Source organism: Aaosphaeria arxii (genome assembly GCF_010015735.1).
Source record: "Aaosphaeria arxii CBS 175.79 unplaced genomic scaffold BU24scaffold_2, whole genome shotgun sequence".
Lineage (NCBI taxonomy): Eukaryota > Fungi > Ascomycota > Dothideomycetes > Pleosporales > Aaosphaeria > Aaosphaeria arxii.
In genome coordinates this window covers 403,809-419,102 of record NW_022983475.1, presented here as the reverse complement: position 1 = coordinate 419,102, position 15,294 = coordinate 403,809, and the positions used below count along the sequence as shown (strand labels likewise).

Sequence of the window (15,294 nt, the reverse complement as noted above, 5' to 3'; positions counted from 1 at the left end):
ATACGCATTATCTAACTACGACATAGGAAGCAGTGGCTGCGTCTCTTTGTTGCCTTGCCCTACCCCTAGACATACACTGTAAACAAGCAGAAGAAAAACTGGTTACGCGTAAAAGCCATGCAGTGAGGCGTATTAGAAGAAAGGGTGATTTAAACAAGCAACATAGGGACACATAGATAATTGATAACAATAGGTACTCTGACTATGTCAATTGTATAGAGATATACAGACTAATTGCGCACATAGAAGCATGAATAGGTAGCCTACTATATACAAAGAAGGAGGGGAATTGCGTTAGGAGTCACGTACATACTGCGACAAACCACATGGTAGAATCAATACATGGGACATTGCTCATATGCGGTGGAAGGGACTGGTCAGTGTGCGTTCACACAGTCTCCTTCCTTTCCTCGCTTGTCTGGCATTCCGATATTTTCATATGATAGAGGATACTGTATGTCTCCCAGGACATACCACTGTGCATACTTTATATAGAGGCTTTGGGCGAGGATGTATTGTTGCAGTGGTAGTGACAGAAGTATAGAATATACAGAATGCTGCATTGACAGACGATTTAATAGCAAAAGCAAGTCTAATTAGATGTATGGTGGTATGGTACAGATTCGTTATCAAGTAATTTAGGTACTCTTATTATTATTGAAAAATGTACTTTAAGGGAATGGCTTTCTCTGTCCTGTCTATGTAAAAGTAGTGTATCTGTGCTTTAAGCAATGATGCTAAGGAAGGCGCAATTCTAGATACAGAATATGTTTTTGACTTGTATATTGTCGTATCATGGCATTGTATGTTCTTCTTCTTAACGCACTTGTATCAGTACTACGTTAGTTCTAGCTTTTGTTGCCTTCCACAGGCTTTCTAGTTATCATCAAAAGAAGACGGCTTATATGAATGAGAATGTTTAGTGGGATTCTGGAATATGGTTTGAGGGGATGTTTCTTAATGGGGAAAATTACAGTATGAATGGGAGACGAGAACATGACAGGCAGATTGCCTAGAATGCTATCAGAGTCATGTGTTGTTGGAAGATGTTGGAGCTTAGAGATAGCCTGATATCACTTCTGATCAGAATGACGAGTAGCCATGGATATGTAGTTGCAGGAAAAAAACCTTATGAATAATTTCAGGGGTATCCTTATGCATATGTAGTCTATATATAATTGCCACCCGCCCAACTTCGCCGCGCCTCCAGCATATCCTTGCCCTGGAAGAAGATAGACACCTGGTTCGGCTCGCCGTCCTTGCCCTCCCGGTAATCGTATCGTATCCTCTTCCACAGCAACTTCGGATGGGTCTTGATTTCGTCTCCCGTCATGTTCATACCCTCCTGCCCAAGCCGGCTCACCACTGGATTCAGCAGCATCGCCATGCTGAAGTGGCTCTCGTCTCGGATGATAGACTTATTCGCGAACGCCAACAGCGCTGCCAGAGCGGCCGTCTGGATGAGTATGATGCCTCCGAGGAGTCCGAAGATCCACGCCCAGTCGACAGTCAGCTGCTGACCCTGCACGGGCTTCGTCCATTGGTTCTTGATGGTGTACCGTAGGCCGTGGTCGTCGAACGCCGCGATCGCCCCGATCGTGTAAATCGCTAGCATATCCGCAATCTTCTCCTTCTTTCCCGTCATCATCTCGTACGGCGCCCACTTCGAGCCGCGCGTGTAGCTTCGCGTCTGCCGATCGTACCACGAGTTGAATGTGTACCCTGTCCAGCCCATGGCGCCGGCGGCAATGCGCGCGAACTCGTCGTTGCTGTAAAGAGCCTTGCGATCTTGCTCGCTCAGTCCGGTGAAGTCGTTTTCTCCACCTTTGACTTCTCCCAGCGTGTTTTCGCAGAGGAACAGCGCTGGGGTTTTTATGTCTTTGAGATCGGTGTGCTGGTAGATTGTGTAGTTTGTGCATCGAGGGCCGCATCCTTCGTATACAGATGCCATCCAGCTTATCGAGCCGGTTGTGATTTCTGTCAGCCAGTATACGTCGTAATTGGCATCGGGGCCTGCGTCTGCTCTCTATGATACAGTCAGTAAATTGAGTGTAGGGTAGCGCACTCCAGATATGCAGCTTCAAGGAAGGGGAGAGGTATCACATACCTTTGCATTGACGAAGAATGCACCCTCTTCCGTTTCCTCGACCTCAGTGCTCTCGAGCACGAGTTCCTCACAAGTTGCCTTGGCGTGGACGGTTCTGGAGGACACGAGGTATTGCGAGAATTCATGATCGGGGTTACGGTTGAGGAATCGGTACTCGTAGTAGGCGTCTTCGATCTTATAGTAAGGAGGGCCCGCCAGGGAACTCAAGTCGGTCTTCGACTGGTTGACCCAGAACCAGGGGTATGCAGCTGCCTCGTTGCCTGCGAACCATGCCTTCTCCAGATGCGAGGCGTTCAGGTTGTCTACGATAGGGTCCAATGCCCACTGGTTGAGGTCGGAGACGACGACGTCACCAAATTTCATCAGAGGCGTGGCATCGGCTGGGTCCACGGGCCAGAAGAGCGACAGGCAGGCCACGAGAACTTGGGCGCCGACGTTGACCATGAGCCAGAGCAGGCAGACGAGCCATGTCAATCTGGTCCCGTCGTCGCGTGCTTCGCGGAACCACGGTAGCTTCTTGAGGAACTTGAATTTGCGGACGCCCGGAAAGGAGATGATCATGAGTTTTCCTACTTTGGTAAGGGTTTCAAGGCTGAGGATCAGGTCGAAGACTTCCAGTGAGACGTATCGTCTTGTGAGGAGGGACCATCGTAGAGTAACGGCATAACTCTTCAATGACGATGCTAGATTGAGACCCAGCGCCAAAGACAGTCCAATCATGAGGGCATTGAACCAACGTACCCTAGTCTTGCCGAGAATCCTGGGTTTGCCGAAGCCTTCGTAGCACTTTAGAGAGAAGGCGATGAGTACGCAGAAGATGATGGTGAGCACTAGTCGATATGAACCGTTTTTCAAGAGGTGTAGCCGTGTCTCGCGGTGGTCATATTTCTTGGGAGTGGATAGAAGCGAGCGCTTGTCACTTTCGTCAAAACGGCCACCAACGAATCCATAGTCTCCTTTTGTTGTCCCGGGCGACATTGAGTATGGTCGATCCATATTCTGCATCGAAATATCTCCATCAGTGGGATAGTTCGGAGAGTCATACAGAGGTTCAGGTGGGGAAGGTGGCGAATCTGGAGCATGGCCATAGTCTGAGTCTCGTCGCTCGCCTCGCTGTGTGTCTCCTCTGCTAACTCGTGTCTCAAATTGTTGTTCATCTGAGATACTGTCATTGGTATCCCTCCTTTTAACGCCCGCACCAACGAAACCTTGAATTGGTGATTTCGCGCTATCCGGTGACAGCAGGTGCCGATCCATTTTTACTGATCAGTAAAGAGCCGCACTTGTTTAAACGCGGTACACCGTAGATCAAGTGTTACTGAATCAGATGTCGCAAAAAAGGTCGTAAAGGCACCTCCTCGGGAACCAAGGGGACTTTAAATAGCAAACAGACCCTATAGCGAAGTAAAAATGTTTCCTGGGGTTACTGGAAAAAATGCTTGTTTGAGTGAAAGCCTCCTGAGCCTCCTGATACGGCCCCCAACAATGTCCACGTTATGCGGTGCAATCACTCGGGCCTGAGTACAAGTAGCAAGACTGTAATACAGGAGTACGTCGTAGGAAACTATTGAAATAGCGATACAACAGAGAGCAGACTATAATCACAGAAATGGAGTCTGTAAAGTGGCAAATAAGAAGAAGAGTAGTAACGAATGCTGATATGTTCACGACTCCCCATACGGGCGAATGCTCAATTAGTACGAGCAATCCCGCACCCAGCATCTGTGGGACTGGAACTAGGGCAGAAAACGGGACCCATTTGCGTGCGCCTCTTCCTTGCTAGGCGCAAGGCAGGGTCAACGATTCGTTGATGGTAGCCTAGGGCATCGGACGGTGTCTCCTGGAAAATTTGGGGGCGGAAACTGAGCTGGGAGGCGGGAGTGTGGGAGGCCCGACCTCACCGGCCACAAACAACCCAACAGCTGAGCCTAGATAGTGGAACGTTTCTTTTCATAACGAGCCAGTTCTGCGCTTGTGACGCCGGTCTGCTACACATGCAGTTTGCAAATATCAGTCGTGACGGAGGTGGTGGTGGCTGTGGGAGTAGTCTTGTAGGGGTCACGATCATTGAGATCATTAAGTAGAGAAGCGGACGAATAGCGTCCAGAACGTTGGTCGGCGTTCAACCAAGCTTTTCTTGTCGAAGGACGTGCAGGCAGGGTACAATCCCATGTACCGGCGAATTTACACCGGCGGGTGTAAGAGAAGTTGTTTTGAAAGTTGTTTGGTCCTGCTATAAGAGGCTATACGTTCGCTCCAAGGAACTCAAGTATCAGTTTACGCATCTTGATCCTGTACGAATGAGCTTTACTGCAGATGCTGAAATGCAAAAGATAGCAATGTTACACGACTATAGACACGGGATAAAAATAGCTTCTGCGTCGAGAATAGGCATTGTAGTGTAAAGCATTAATCGCAAGGCTGTGACTTGATGTAGCGGTGATTATTAGTGGTCGTATCTTGTGGTTGAGTGAGCCTTGGACTACTGCAGGGTGCGTAACCTATTTCGGCCTAGTTTATATACAACCGTAGAGTAACTGGTAGGTTCAAATGTCAACTCCAGGGCGTAAGATCTATTGGTGATGACAAATGTACCGCAGAATATATATGGCCTGAGATACAAACTCCGCAACATCTCGTCGATAATTAGAGAACATACATAATTTTCTACCCAATTTCTTCAAACTATTGCACAGTGAATCAACATGAGCCAAGTAGTACTTTACGATCTCCCGAGCACGCCACCCAAAGCGTCATGGTCCTTGAATCCATGGAAAAGTAAGCGATAATGCAATCTATAACGCCAGAATGCTAACAGTACAAGCCCGAATGGCATTGAACTTCAAGGGTGTCGACTACAGGACGGATTGGATCGAATACCCTGATCTCGCTCCAAAACTCAAGTCATTGTAAGCTATCCCCAATCATTCGCCCCAATCAGACATTGACAGAAACCTTCAAAGTGGACTCCCTCCAAATGACAGAAACGCACCTGGTGTTTCGGCAGATTACTCCAGTCCAGCAATCCGCTTCGCAGATGACACGTTGATGATGGATTCGTGGAATATCATTTTCGAGCTCGAGAAGCGGTATCCCGAGCCGTCTCTCCACTTGGATGACCCCATCGTGTTACAGGTCCGCGACTTGATAGCCGTGGTTAGGGATCCCCTCATGACTTTGACGCTTCCAAAAGTACCCGACATCCTGCCTGAGAGGTCAGCGCAGTACTTCTACGACACCCGTAAAGTGAGGTTCGGAATGCCTCTATCCGACTACTACAAGTCGAAGAGTGTAGAACAGTGCTGGGAAGAAGTTAAAGCGCCTGCTAAGCAATTCGTTGATCTGTTGAATTCGAAAGACGGCGGACCTTTCTTCCTAGGCGAGACATGTGAGTTAATTACGCATGTTTGATTGACAAAATGACTCATTGGATATAGTATCGTACGCGGACTTCATTTTTGTTGCATTTTTGCACTTTCTAAAGCGTGTGGAGGTGGATGTCTTTGAACGATTTCTTTCTTTGGACAACTCGTTCTCGGCTATCTATGAGGCGTCATCTGAATGGTTGAAGAAGGATGACTGAGTGGGTATTGCAATCTTGTGGAACGTATTATTCATGGCATCTAGAACCACGTCTGAGGGCATTGGTAAGATAGAATGACGCTTAGTGAATATACTATGATTTTATGATGCAATATTGAATGTCGCCGGCATCTAGATGACATTGTCTATGCTCTGATCGATAACAAACAACGGCACATCCGTCCGCTGAAGTATGTACAATAAGTGTGATATCTTCGGCTGATTGGGCTGCTCAGACGGGACCTCGATCTCGTGTGTCTTGATTAGTTTCCACAACAACGCTGGATCTGGAAGTCCATTGTCTATGATATTCTTTGGAATATCATCAAGATCATCCGTCCGACTAGAACCTGTCCCAGATGCTTTAAGTGGAGGCTGCAAGAAAGGGAACCGATCTAGAGAATATGACAGAGCTAACCAGCGGGCCTTTGGCTTCGCCAGAAACGCGAGATGGATCGCTAAGATATGTAATGGATGAATTGCCTCCGGTGACACATTTAATCCTGAGCGTATGGGGGATTTAGATGTGTTGATTGAGTAAGGAAGTTTGATATCGACATCATCTGCGCAGGATATCGAATCGGAAGTTGATTTGTCGACGAATACTGAATAGCTGGCTTCATTGCAGACTTCCAGCAAGGAATTAGGATCAAGTAAGTCGATGGCCGACCAGCGCATGTACTTTGGTTGAGGTGATTTCGGTGGAGATCCTGGAGGCTCCTGTCCAGTGTGCGTACTGTGAGCTTCGATCTCCCTTTTCTTTCCAATATCGATTGCAATTGGAGAGTAGTCTATATTGTGTATACGTTCGGGATCACCGACAAGCTCGCACAGATGATGTGAAAGTAATGAAGTTCCACATCCTATATGTAAAATTTCTGGTTTCTTATCGCCGGAAGTTTTGAAAGCCTCTAGAAGGTAGGTATCCAAAGCTGACGGCGCCTCTAGCCATTCAAAAGGTTGGGAATTAGAGGCGAATCGCGTTTCCCAGTATTTTTGAGAGCCGAAAGAGGGCGGTTGGGGGGCCATCCAATCGTATCTGATATATTGTGATCAGAATAAGCTAGATACTGTGTTAGTTTTAGTGATGGCTCACTTGTTAGCTTAGTAGACTCGATAACGACAGTGTGAAATAGCTAGAGAACTCCCTTTCGTCGAAATTCACTACGAATTTATCATGTAGATAAAGCTTTTGATTTGGCTAGAAAAGATGTAGAAAAAGAATTGGATGAAGATGGACGAATTACATGTATCCAAACAGAGGCCATAGAAAGTAATGCTCGGCCTCGGCGAAATATTTTTTCCCTTAGAACCCCAAATCTTCTTCCCATCGAACCATTGCATAACACCCAATTGCACCACGAACTCACGGTGTCAATCCCACAATACAATGGCCTCGATACCCTTACACTCGATACCACGATTTCTCCTCCCGCGGGGTCCTCACCTCCTCCGCCCCCGCGCACACCCTCTCCTCCCCATCACAGCATCCCTCCGCCATGCATCCACAACGCCGCGGCCAAGGACGCTCGCAGAGCAGCTCCGCAACAAGCAGCCCGTGATCCCCCAGCCGGACAAGTACCGGCCCCCCTCACACGGAAAGAGGACCCCGCGAAGCGAAACGCAGCAGAAGAGCTATGGACCAAAGCTCACCGCCGAAGACAAGCAGCGCATGCGCACGAAGAAGTATCCCAACATGATGAGTCCGGAAGGAACTTTCTCGCATTGGTTCTTGAACAACAAGGCGATTCACTTGTGGATTTCAATGGTGAGTCGTACCTCTCTTCCCCAAATTACGGAAGACTATGGAGAATCGTATGGTCTAGAGACTAATGTGGGGTCTTTTTCCTGCGTAGGGTATTCTCGTAACTCTGGCGATCGCGGCTTGGTACATGGACTTCATGTCCAAGACGATCTTCGGGGATCAGGTTCCCGATAAGAAGGATTTCCTGCGCCATCCGATTGAGAGCGCGTCGCGCTTCATTGACGTCTATAAGATGCACGTAGCGCATGAGAGCGAGATTGCGAAGCAGAAGCGCCTTAAGAAGGCTGAGGAGGTCGAGAAGAGGAAGCAATACCGTCTTGAGAGGATACGGGAGGCTGAGGAGAGGGGCGAGGAGTACCAGGAGGACCCTAGGTACTACGTTGGCGAGGATGGTATAAGGAGGAGAAAGGTGAAGAGGTGGTTTGGTATCTGGGAGTAGGTTGTTGTGCAGAAATGGTGTAGGGCAAGAGTCAATACGATGCTAGAAGCAAAGGATGATGGAAACGCGCAACAAATGGCCTACCGATTTGGAAGCTTATGTGGCTATGGTCTCGCATATATTTGTAACAATTACGATCTATAGAGTTGCTGGAATGCAGACTATGGACGAACTGTAAAATTAGAATAGTCACGATGGATATAGAGTATGCAGTACATATCAGCGTTGTAAATTATGAATGCTCATACATTTGGGTATCTGTGTAATCGTTTATTGCCAGCATGACAACAATATGTCATCTTAGTTTCGATGCAGAGTTTGTGCGTGCAGTGGCATTATCTCCATTGCTGGAGAAGGGGAAACATGGCCTGTCTATATCTGAGGTGACACAGGCGTCATCGGTCATTCATCGGCGCGGCTAGACACAAGGATAGCCATCAGTGATTTGCACCCGATCGTCGAGGTGTTTGTTTCGAATCGACCATGTGGTGATGGGCGTTGTGTGACGATCTCGGAATAGCTTGTTTCACAGGCCTTTCCCGAGTGAAGTTGTACAAGCGCCTATGTGGGAATGTTCTAAACGTGAACAAAGAAACAGCGTACGACTATCCTATCGCCAGCCGCCGACTCTTCCCTGATCCCATCTATCTTTACGCTCTGCGCGTAGGTAGGATACCTTCCGACCTTCTCGAAGCCTACGGACGAACTCGGTGACTTCTCGCTCGCTTGCAACCGTATCGGTCCCGCCGATATTGTCGCCCTCGAGGAAGCTCTCTTCGAGTCCCCGACACAATGCCTCCTGCTCGCCAACGGCAGCACTGAGGCGTTGGTATAATGCCGGGGGGCTGAACTCCCTCAACGCCGCATCTTGCTCTGCCTGCTTCGCTCTCCACTGCCGCTCTAAAGCTCTCAGTGACAGCAGTCGCGACTGCGTGCTATCTCTCTGGTGTTGGAGATGCGCCTCGAGCTGCTTTAAGCTCTTCGCGAGCGCGATGTTCTGCGCGAGTAAGTTCTGGATTGGCGTGGTGGATGCGGGGATCGACGGATGGGCGGTGTCGGGGTTGTGGATGAGGGCGCTCTGGAGATCGGGGGTTTGCAGCACGTGGTGGAGGTCTACGGTCCTGTTGCGTTGGGCATGTTGTTCAGCGATCGAAGCGTTGTGCGTTTCATGGGTGCTGCAGTGATGACGTACGTCTTGTCTTTTAAAACATTCGGCAGCCAACCATCTTCTGGCGGCTGAATGGGCGGTTGGTCTGTTTCTTGTGGGTTTTGGAAGGACGGATGAAATGAGGTTGCTTGATTATTGTCTTTGTAGGACTGTGGTGGGGCTGGTGGGAGCGGAGGACCGTTGTTGGATGGAGTTGCGTGGCCGCTTGAATGCGCTGAGGGCTTGGGAGGTGGTGGGGGAGGTGTGGATTGGTAGAATGATTGGGAGGGTTGGGGTGAATGGTAGGACATGATTTCAATTGCCGAGGATCGTTAAGGAACTGTAAGGACTGATCGCTTGAAATGCTTGAAGATGCCAGACGCTTGACAATTGTCGAGCTCTTGCGGTTTCGAGCTTCGTCATGCGGGCTGTATGGAAGGAGGTCGGCAAAATGTTAATCCACCTTCCCGCTAGTTATCTCTGTCTCTATTCGTGGTCCCTGAAAGAGCGGACCTGGACTATCGCAATTAAAGAACCATCCTTTCTTGATCATGGTACATATACAGTAGGGCCTTCTATTCAGGGTCTATCCAAAGCTAAAGACATTCTCCCGTGTTGATCTATCTAACTATCGATTGGCAGGATCGGCGTTTGCGACCTTTTGCGCAATTCAACGTCACGAGCCGCTTAAAGCGCCTCAATGACCGGCGCACAATAGTTTCTTGAAAGGGAGAGAGAGAGTCGTACATAGTTTGAGAGATATCACTAGCCTTATTTTTGAGGCGTGGTGAAAGAAAATATGGCACCAAGTCAATGGAAATTCAATCATCGAGTGTAGAGTATGGAATATGAAGGTATTCACCATCAAATGGCAAATGCACAGGCAGGCAAACCACTTGCATAGAGCAGTCAAAAATGAGCAATCTCTCCCCCCACTGTATCAGATCATTATTGTAATCACCAACGGTCTGCACATCATCCCAAATCTTCAAAAAGAAATTATCGCTCAGCAGATGATCGATAGGCCGTCCCTTTTTCCCAAAGAGGAGTCGGCCAGACCCGCGCTGGCCTTATTGAGATGGTAGGTATAACTCGGCGAATCATGGTCGCAATCTCACAAGAGCCGCGGCGGGCGCCATAACCATCACTGGCTTTCGCCTCGAGTCATGTTCTTTTTTGCTCTAATTACTGTATATACCGTAGAAGGTGTCTGTCGTCGACTGGCAGATACAGGCGGCCACTGTAAGCGTCGCAGAGTCGCAGTATTGTCCAGCGTTCGCCCAGCTACAAGTAGCAGTAGAGATGTAAAGTCTACTCCGTAGTTACAAGGCCAATCATGTTGTTTCTTTGGACTGGGGGAGAGTGGATGCCTAAGGAGTTTAGTTGTCGGTTGTCCGCATAGTGATGGTCCGAGGGGTGGGACGAAGTTGTTTCGTATGCAAGCCAGCACGGGAATGCAAAAGACATTGCATCAAGTGGGAGAGTCGCATCCGATTTTGTTGCAGAAAAATGCAACCCAGCAAATAAGAATCATAATAATGATAATAATAACAATAACAATGAATGACTGCCGGAGATGACAACAGGACGAGCAAGTCAGTCAGACAGCCTGCATCCTGAACCTCACCATTCATTTCATCCCATCTCACATCACCTCACCTTGCGACAACAACGTAACAGAAAAGAGTCAGCATCCGAATCGAATCGAATATACGGAGTACACCTGGCATGACAGCGAAACCTATTCACAGCAGAGGGAAGAGGCCATTATTATCATTAGTTATTATTGTTTGATTCCCTCCTCCTTCTCCTCCTCCTCCTCCCACTCGAGTCCGTAACTCCGTCTGATCCTGACCGCTCCACTGAAGCACTCACTCCTCCAGTCCTACTCTTCCTCCCCCTCATCCTATCTCATCCCACCCCACCCTCTTTCTCCCACTTATTACCCCCTTTGCAAGCGTACACATCCTAGATACACCATACGGAGGACATTCTACCAGTCAGTACAATAGATCCGTCCCGTGTGTTGGTTGATGCATTGGCGGCGGCTCGTTGCGACGAGTGCTTTATCATCATTGGTCGGAACCAGCGCGCGTACCTGCATCGGTGCAGCCTCTCCCCCCCAGTGACCCCCTGCCGAGTCTCCGTCTCCTTCTCCACCTTCGTCCACCTTCGTCGAACCAAACAGGCAGCCCAGGCCAATACGCAGATTGAGCGCCTTCAAGAACGTCCAATTCAGGACTGGTGATCTGCTCAGAAGCGTCGAAAGGGCCTTCACGCGATCCATTCAGCTCCCTCTGCGGTTCATGCCCCATTATTGCCGAACGCGCCTCGCCCTCACCGTCTCCTTTTTTTCCTCCCCTACCTGGTACCATCGATTGCAACAGCCTCGTACCAGTCCAGTCAACCCACCAGGTTGCGCCCACACACACACTTACCTACTCACACACACCGACTGACCAGACCATCGCTTCGCGACCACCCTTGATTTGTGCAAGATCATGAGCGGGGATTAAGAGCGCAGAATACGATACAATAGATATGCAAGCAGCGAACCCGCCCGAGCGCCTTCGCGCGGATGCTTCCTCTTCGCTCCAACAGTCCTTATCCTCATCCTCGTCCTCACCCTCGCCGCCTCGCTCCAACCCTCCCACGTTGGCCACGATTGCCATATCGTCCTTCGCTGCGTTCAGATCTCAGACCTCAACTAACCCGGTACCGTCCCCTGTTCGCAGGAAGCCGTTGCCAGCCAACTCTCCAGTGGCAGGTCGATTCGTCTCGGCTGAATACAATAAGAACCAGGTTGTAGATAGAACCTCTCTTGGACGCACCTCCTCGTCTAATAGTAATAATCCCGTCCTGTCCCCGTCTTTCGCAGCCGAAGACGACCTCTTCGTACCAAGGAACCTCGACGAGTAAGTACCAAGATTTCATTGTCTTGGACGCTGGCCTTTATCTTTGTCTCGTCCTTCCATCCACATCCATCTTCGATACTGCTTCTGTGTCCTGTCATCAGTCGTCTGACTTTGCTCCATAGGAATCCTCACGGCCGAACACCAGTGTCTACAACCGCTCCAAAAGGGGCCTTTATATCGCGGAAGAGTTCACTATCCTATGCGAAGAACACCAGCACCACCAGTACAACCAGCACCTCGAACAACTACAATAATTATACCTTCGCAGTAAAGAGTCCAAGGCATGGTCGATCAGTCAGCAACAGCGTTGAATTGAAGATACAGGTCGCTCCTTCCGCCAAAGGCTCACACATTCGATCCCCTACTATGCCTAATATGCCCGTATATAATCAAACTTCACAACAACCGCGTCCACCACTAAGACTGCAGTTGGACGGTGTCACAGAGGATTACATAGACGAGGACCCTTACGACATCTCGCCAACCGAGGTACAACCACCCAAGCCAAAGTCGCCCGCTGGTGGTACTAAATTCGGTTCCTTCTTCGGTTGGAACTCTTCGAAGCAACAGACCGGGCTTGAATCGCCCACGACCCCCTTCTCAGACAGATCCATATCCCCTGCAGCATCACCGCGTTTCCCCAACGGCAACATGGCAGTCAAAGCAAAACCCGCAGGGCTTGATATTCCCGTCGCCAACTCCTTCGGACAGTCCTCCTACTTCAATGTCCCAGGTACTCCACTGCTTTCGAGCTCTCCCCAGATGAATGCGCATGTGGAGGAACTGGAACGAGAACTTCGCGAAGTCAGCTCGGAATTGGCCAACTCCATACGAAGAGAATTGGAACTTGAAGATGAGGTCGAGCGGTATAAGGCCGAGAGCGGTTCTTTCACTTCAGAAAACAGGAGGACTAGCGACTACTACTCAGACTCTGGAACTAGCTCCATCAGGTTTCCCATCACCGACACAGAAGGGAAACTAGAAGAGGTGGAAATGCTCCGTCGCAAAGCAGAACAAGAACGAGCGCAATTGAAGGTCCACATGGCCGAGCGCCTGCAAGACGAATTGAGACGTCGACGGGACCTGGAAGAGCAGGTGCAACAGCTTGAAGATCGCGTCAGCACTGAGAGCAAATCTACCACAGCCCCTACTGGCAAGGTCCGCGAACTCGAGATTGCTGTGGACGACCTAAAAAGACGCTTGAGCGAAGAGAGACAGGCGAAAGAAAATTTCGAAGACCTACTCTCCGTACTACGCGAACAGCTCGAACAGCATCGCAACGAGGCAGACAACCTTCGCGACGAAGTCGTTCCACAGCTCAAGGCACGCCTTGAAGGACTGGAGTCTGAGGCCTCTCAGACCCAAAGCCTAATATACGAAAGCACGCGCATGCAGCAAGAGATTCAAACATTGCGCAATGAGAACCAGACACTGCAGAATGCCCGCAGAATGCAGCAAGAGATCTCTCAACAGTCTACCCGTTTCCAATCCATCGCCGAAGACCCTGGAGCACCCTTACCATCCGCTCCGAAGATTGGCCTTTCACGATCCAACTCCCTCGCCCGAAGTTCTTCCTTCAACCCCAAGCGAGGGTCACTATCTCGATCCAACTCTGTCAAAGATCGATCTGTTCCTGTATCACCTCAAGAGCAGCACGTCGCCGGCAACCCCGTAAAGGAACTTGAAGAGCAACGTGATGCACTCCACAAAGCCTTGAAGCACCTTCTCCAACGACAGGAAATGCAGCAAAAGGATTTCCAGAAGCGCATTAAAGAGCTCGAGATGGAGCGAGATGCCGCCCTCAATCTCACGCCTCGCAGGACTGCTTTCCACCAAGAGGTTTCCCATCTCAGGGAAGAAGTCAATTCGCTTCGACGACGAGCTGACGATGCTCTCGATCAGAAGTGGCAATGCGAAAAGGGTCTGGGTGGCTTGCGCATGGATCTAGATCGCGCGCAACAAGAGACAGCCTCCCTGCGTGGCTTGCTCCAGGATCACGATATCACTATCCCAGAAATCCGCATCGAGAACGAGCCTATGTCCGTCTCCCTAGACAAGGCTCTGGGAGAACTCCAGACTACTCATGCACTTTCCATTGCTCGCATCAGACAGATGGACTCGCAAGACTCCTTGGATAATGCCGGTGCCGAGGCAGAGCGAACATTGGCATTGTTGAAGCAGAGCATCTCCGATGCAGAGACTGAGCGCGACATGGCTCAGAAGGAAGCAGAGCAATACAGACAGCAGGCTCGTGCTTTGCAAAGGTCCGAACTCCAACATCTTGGCAAAGAGCAGAAACTCAGCACCGAGCTGTTGGCGGCTGCAACCCGCATGGACGAACTTTCAGAGAGAATTCAAGAGCAGCTTCTGTCGAATAGCTCTCTTCGCACCCGACTCACCGAGGCGATCACTCGTGGTGAGAAAGAACAGTTCACGTCCACAGAGAAGATCATCGAGCTTGAACGAAGGCTCAAGTCCGCTGAGGATAGTGTCCTCATGGCACAACAATCTTCGGAAGAGGCTATTTCCAAGCACGAGGAGGAGGTACAGGCTCTACGAGAGAGCCATAACAGCCTACTCCACCGAGCCAAGAATGGATTGCTCAGCCCTCGACTGTCGCCAAACTCGCCGACCTCCCCAGTATTTAGTCAGAGGTCGCCGCGCCTTGATCAGACGACCACTGGACCGGCCATGTCGATGGCCGAGGCCACCCGTACGGAGCTTCTCGAGAAGCGGGTCGGTGAACTCGAGAAGGCGCTGCGCGACGCTGACCACGAGATGGAGGAAGTGGTCGGTCGCATGAACATGGCCCAGATCGAGGTTGCCGACCTCCAATTCGAAAGGTAAGCATTTCCATACTAGATGAATGGTGGTAAACGTATACTAACAAATCCCCAGGGACGAGGCCATGAGGAAAACCAGAAAACTCCAAGCCGATATCGTGACCGAACGCGAAAAGGTCAAGGCTCTGATGGAGCAGAGCCCTAATGCAATTAATGCCTAGACGACTCGCAGAGCTGATCGTTTGACACGACACCACAAAACCTTCTATTCAACCCCCACAATGTTTATTCGTAATCCTGAGCCGTTCGGAAGGACGAATGCTCGGGCATCTGGCGTTTCTTGGATTGAAAATCAGCATTTACACGGGAGCAACGAGATACTTCTTTCCACTGCCCAACTCTCCTGCAGGCAACCAATCTCATAGCTAACAGGAGAGGCATTTTTAGGTTTCTTATTGTTGATTTCTCCCATGTCCCCCTCGCCTGATTGAGCGAGAGGAGATCATTCTTCTTCTTCTTCTTCTTCTTCTTTTAACTTTCGAGGGTACCACAACGC

The 15,294-nt window shown here is 49.8% G+C and overlaps 7 protein-coding genes across 7 annotated transcripts; 3 read left to right on the top strand and 4 right to left on the bottom strand.

Moving 5' to 3' along the window:
• Nucleotides 1-1,168: 1,168 nt before the first annotated feature.
• Nucleotides 1,169-2,827, bottom strand: BU24DRAFT_430834 (uncharacterized protein; the record flags this gene model as incomplete). The annotated part of the gene is made up of 2 exons (XM_033529834.1): nt 1,169-2,026; nt 2,108-2,827. The coding sequence occupies 2 exons, from the start codon at nt 2,825-2,827 to the stop codon at nt 1,169-1,171; spliced, it is 1,578 nt and encodes a 525-aa protein (XP_033387020.1).
• A 655-nt stretch (nt 2,828-3,482) lies between these two features.
• Nucleotides 3,483-3,916, bottom strand: BU24DRAFT_101958 (uncharacterized protein). The gene has a single exon (XM_033520707.1). It carries the CDS (start codon nt 3,827-3,829, stop codon nt 3,602-3,604), a length of 228 nt encoding a protein of 75 aa, XP_033387019.1. The 5' UTR covers nt 3,830-3,916; the 3' UTR covers nt 3,483-3,601.
• Nucleotides 3,917-4,792: 876 nt separating this feature from the next.
• On the top strand, nt 4,793-5,811 carry BU24DRAFT_447328 (uncharacterized protein). The gene is made up of 4 exons (XM_033530816.1): nt 4,793-4,885; nt 4,932-5,016; nt 5,071-5,495; nt 5,545-5,811. Exons 1-4 carry the CDS (start codon nt 4,813-4,815, stop codon nt 5,688-5,690), a joined length of 729 nt encoding a protein of 242 aa, XP_033387018.1. The 5' UTR covers nt 4,793-4,812; the 3' UTR covers nt 5,691-5,811.
• BU24DRAFT_101967 (uncharacterized protein) lies at nt 5,510-6,924 on the bottom strand. The gene has a single exon (XM_033520708.1). It carries the CDS (start codon nt 6,716-6,718, stop codon nt 5,822-5,824), a length of 897 nt encoding a protein of 298 aa, XP_033387017.1. The 5' UTR covers nt 6,719-6,924; the 3' UTR covers nt 5,510-5,821.
• A 115-nt stretch (nt 6,925-7,039) lies between these two features.
• On the top strand, nt 7,040-8,168 carry BU24DRAFT_418203 (uncharacterized protein). The gene is made up of 2 exons (XM_033526927.1): nt 7,040-7,457; nt 7,546-8,168. Exons 1-2 carry the CDS (start codon nt 7,080-7,082, stop codon nt 7,891-7,893), a joined length of 726 nt encoding a protein of 241 aa, XP_033387016.1. The 5' UTR covers nt 7,040-7,079; the 3' UTR covers nt 7,894-8,168.
• Nucleotides 8,169-8,498: 330 nt separating this feature from the next.
• Nucleotides 8,499-9,433, bottom strand: BU24DRAFT_488761 (uncharacterized protein). Its single transcript, XM_033533574.1, has 2 exons — nt 9,086-9,433; nt 8,499-9,014 (listed from the first exon to the last, which is right to left on the bottom strand). Exons 1-2 carry the CDS (start codon nt 9,349-9,351, stop codon nt 8,504-8,506), a joined length of 777 nt encoding a protein of 258 aa, XP_033387015.1. The 5' UTR covers nt 9,352-9,433; the 3' UTR covers nt 8,499-8,503.
• Nucleotides 9,434-11,454: 2,021 nt separating this feature from the next.
• BU24DRAFT_101890 (uncharacterized protein) lies at nt 11,455-15,162 on the top strand. The gene is made up of 3 exons (XM_033520706.1): nt 11,455-11,955; nt 12,078-14,798; nt 14,854-15,162. Exons 1-3 carry the CDS (start codon nt 11,582-11,584, stop codon nt 14,957-14,959), a joined length of 3,201 nt encoding a protein of 1,066 aa, XP_033387014.1. The 5' UTR covers nt 11,455-11,581; the 3' UTR covers nt 14,960-15,162.
• Nucleotides 15,163-15,294: the final 132 nt, after the last annotated feature.

Excerpts from the sequence above, each read along its gene's own strand:
- BU24DRAFT_447328 (XM_033530816.1), top strand. The coding sequence starts at position 4,813 with ATGAGCCAAGTAGTACTTTACGATCTCCCGAGCACGCCACCCAAAGCG. Across the intron at positions 4,886-4,931 it reads GTCCTTGAATCCATGGAAAA|CCCGAATGGCATTGAACTTC; the intron begins GTAAGCGATAAT and ends TAACAGTACAAG. Across the intron at positions 5,017-5,070 it reads GCTCCAAAACTCAAGTCATT|TGGACTCCCTCCAAATGACA; the intron begins GTAAGCTATCCC and ends AAACCTTCAAAG.
- BU24DRAFT_101890 (XM_033520706.1), top strand. The coding sequence starts at position 11,582 with ATGCAAGCAGCGAACCCGCCCGAGCGCCTTCGCGCGGATGCTTCCTCT. Across the intron at positions 11,956-12,077 it reads GTACCAAGGAACCTCGACGA|GAATCCTCACGGCCGAACAC; the intron begins GTAAGTACCAAG and ends TTTGCTCCATAG. Across the intron at positions 14,799-14,853 it reads GCCGACCTCCAATTCGAAAG|GGACGAGGCCATGAGGAAAA; the intron begins GTAAGCATTTCC and ends ACAAATCCCCAG.
- BU24DRAFT_101958 (XM_033520707.1), bottom strand. The coding sequence starts at position 3,829 with ATGCTGGGTGCGGGATTGCTCGTACTAATTGAGCATTCGCCCGTATGG.
- BU24DRAFT_101967 (XM_033520708.1), bottom strand. The coding sequence starts at position 6,718 with ATGGCCCCCCAACCGCCCTCTTTCGGCTCTCAAAAATACTGGGAAACG.
- BU24DRAFT_418203 (XM_033526927.1), top strand. The coding sequence starts at position 7,080 with ATGGCCTCGATACCCTTACACTCGATACCACGATTTCTCCTCCCGCGG. Across the intron at positions 7,458-7,545 it reads TTCACTTGTGGATTTCAATG|GGTATTCTCGTAACTCTGGC; the intron begins GTGAGTCGTACC and ends TTTCCTGCGTAG.
- BU24DRAFT_488761 (XM_033533574.1), bottom strand. The coding sequence starts at position 9,351 with ATGTCCTACCATTCACCCCAACCCTCCCAATCATTCTACCAATCCACA. Across the intron at positions 9,015-9,085 it reads AATGTTTTAAAAGACAAGAC|GACCGTAGACCTCCACCACG; the intron begins GTACGTCATCAC and ends CCAACGCAACAG.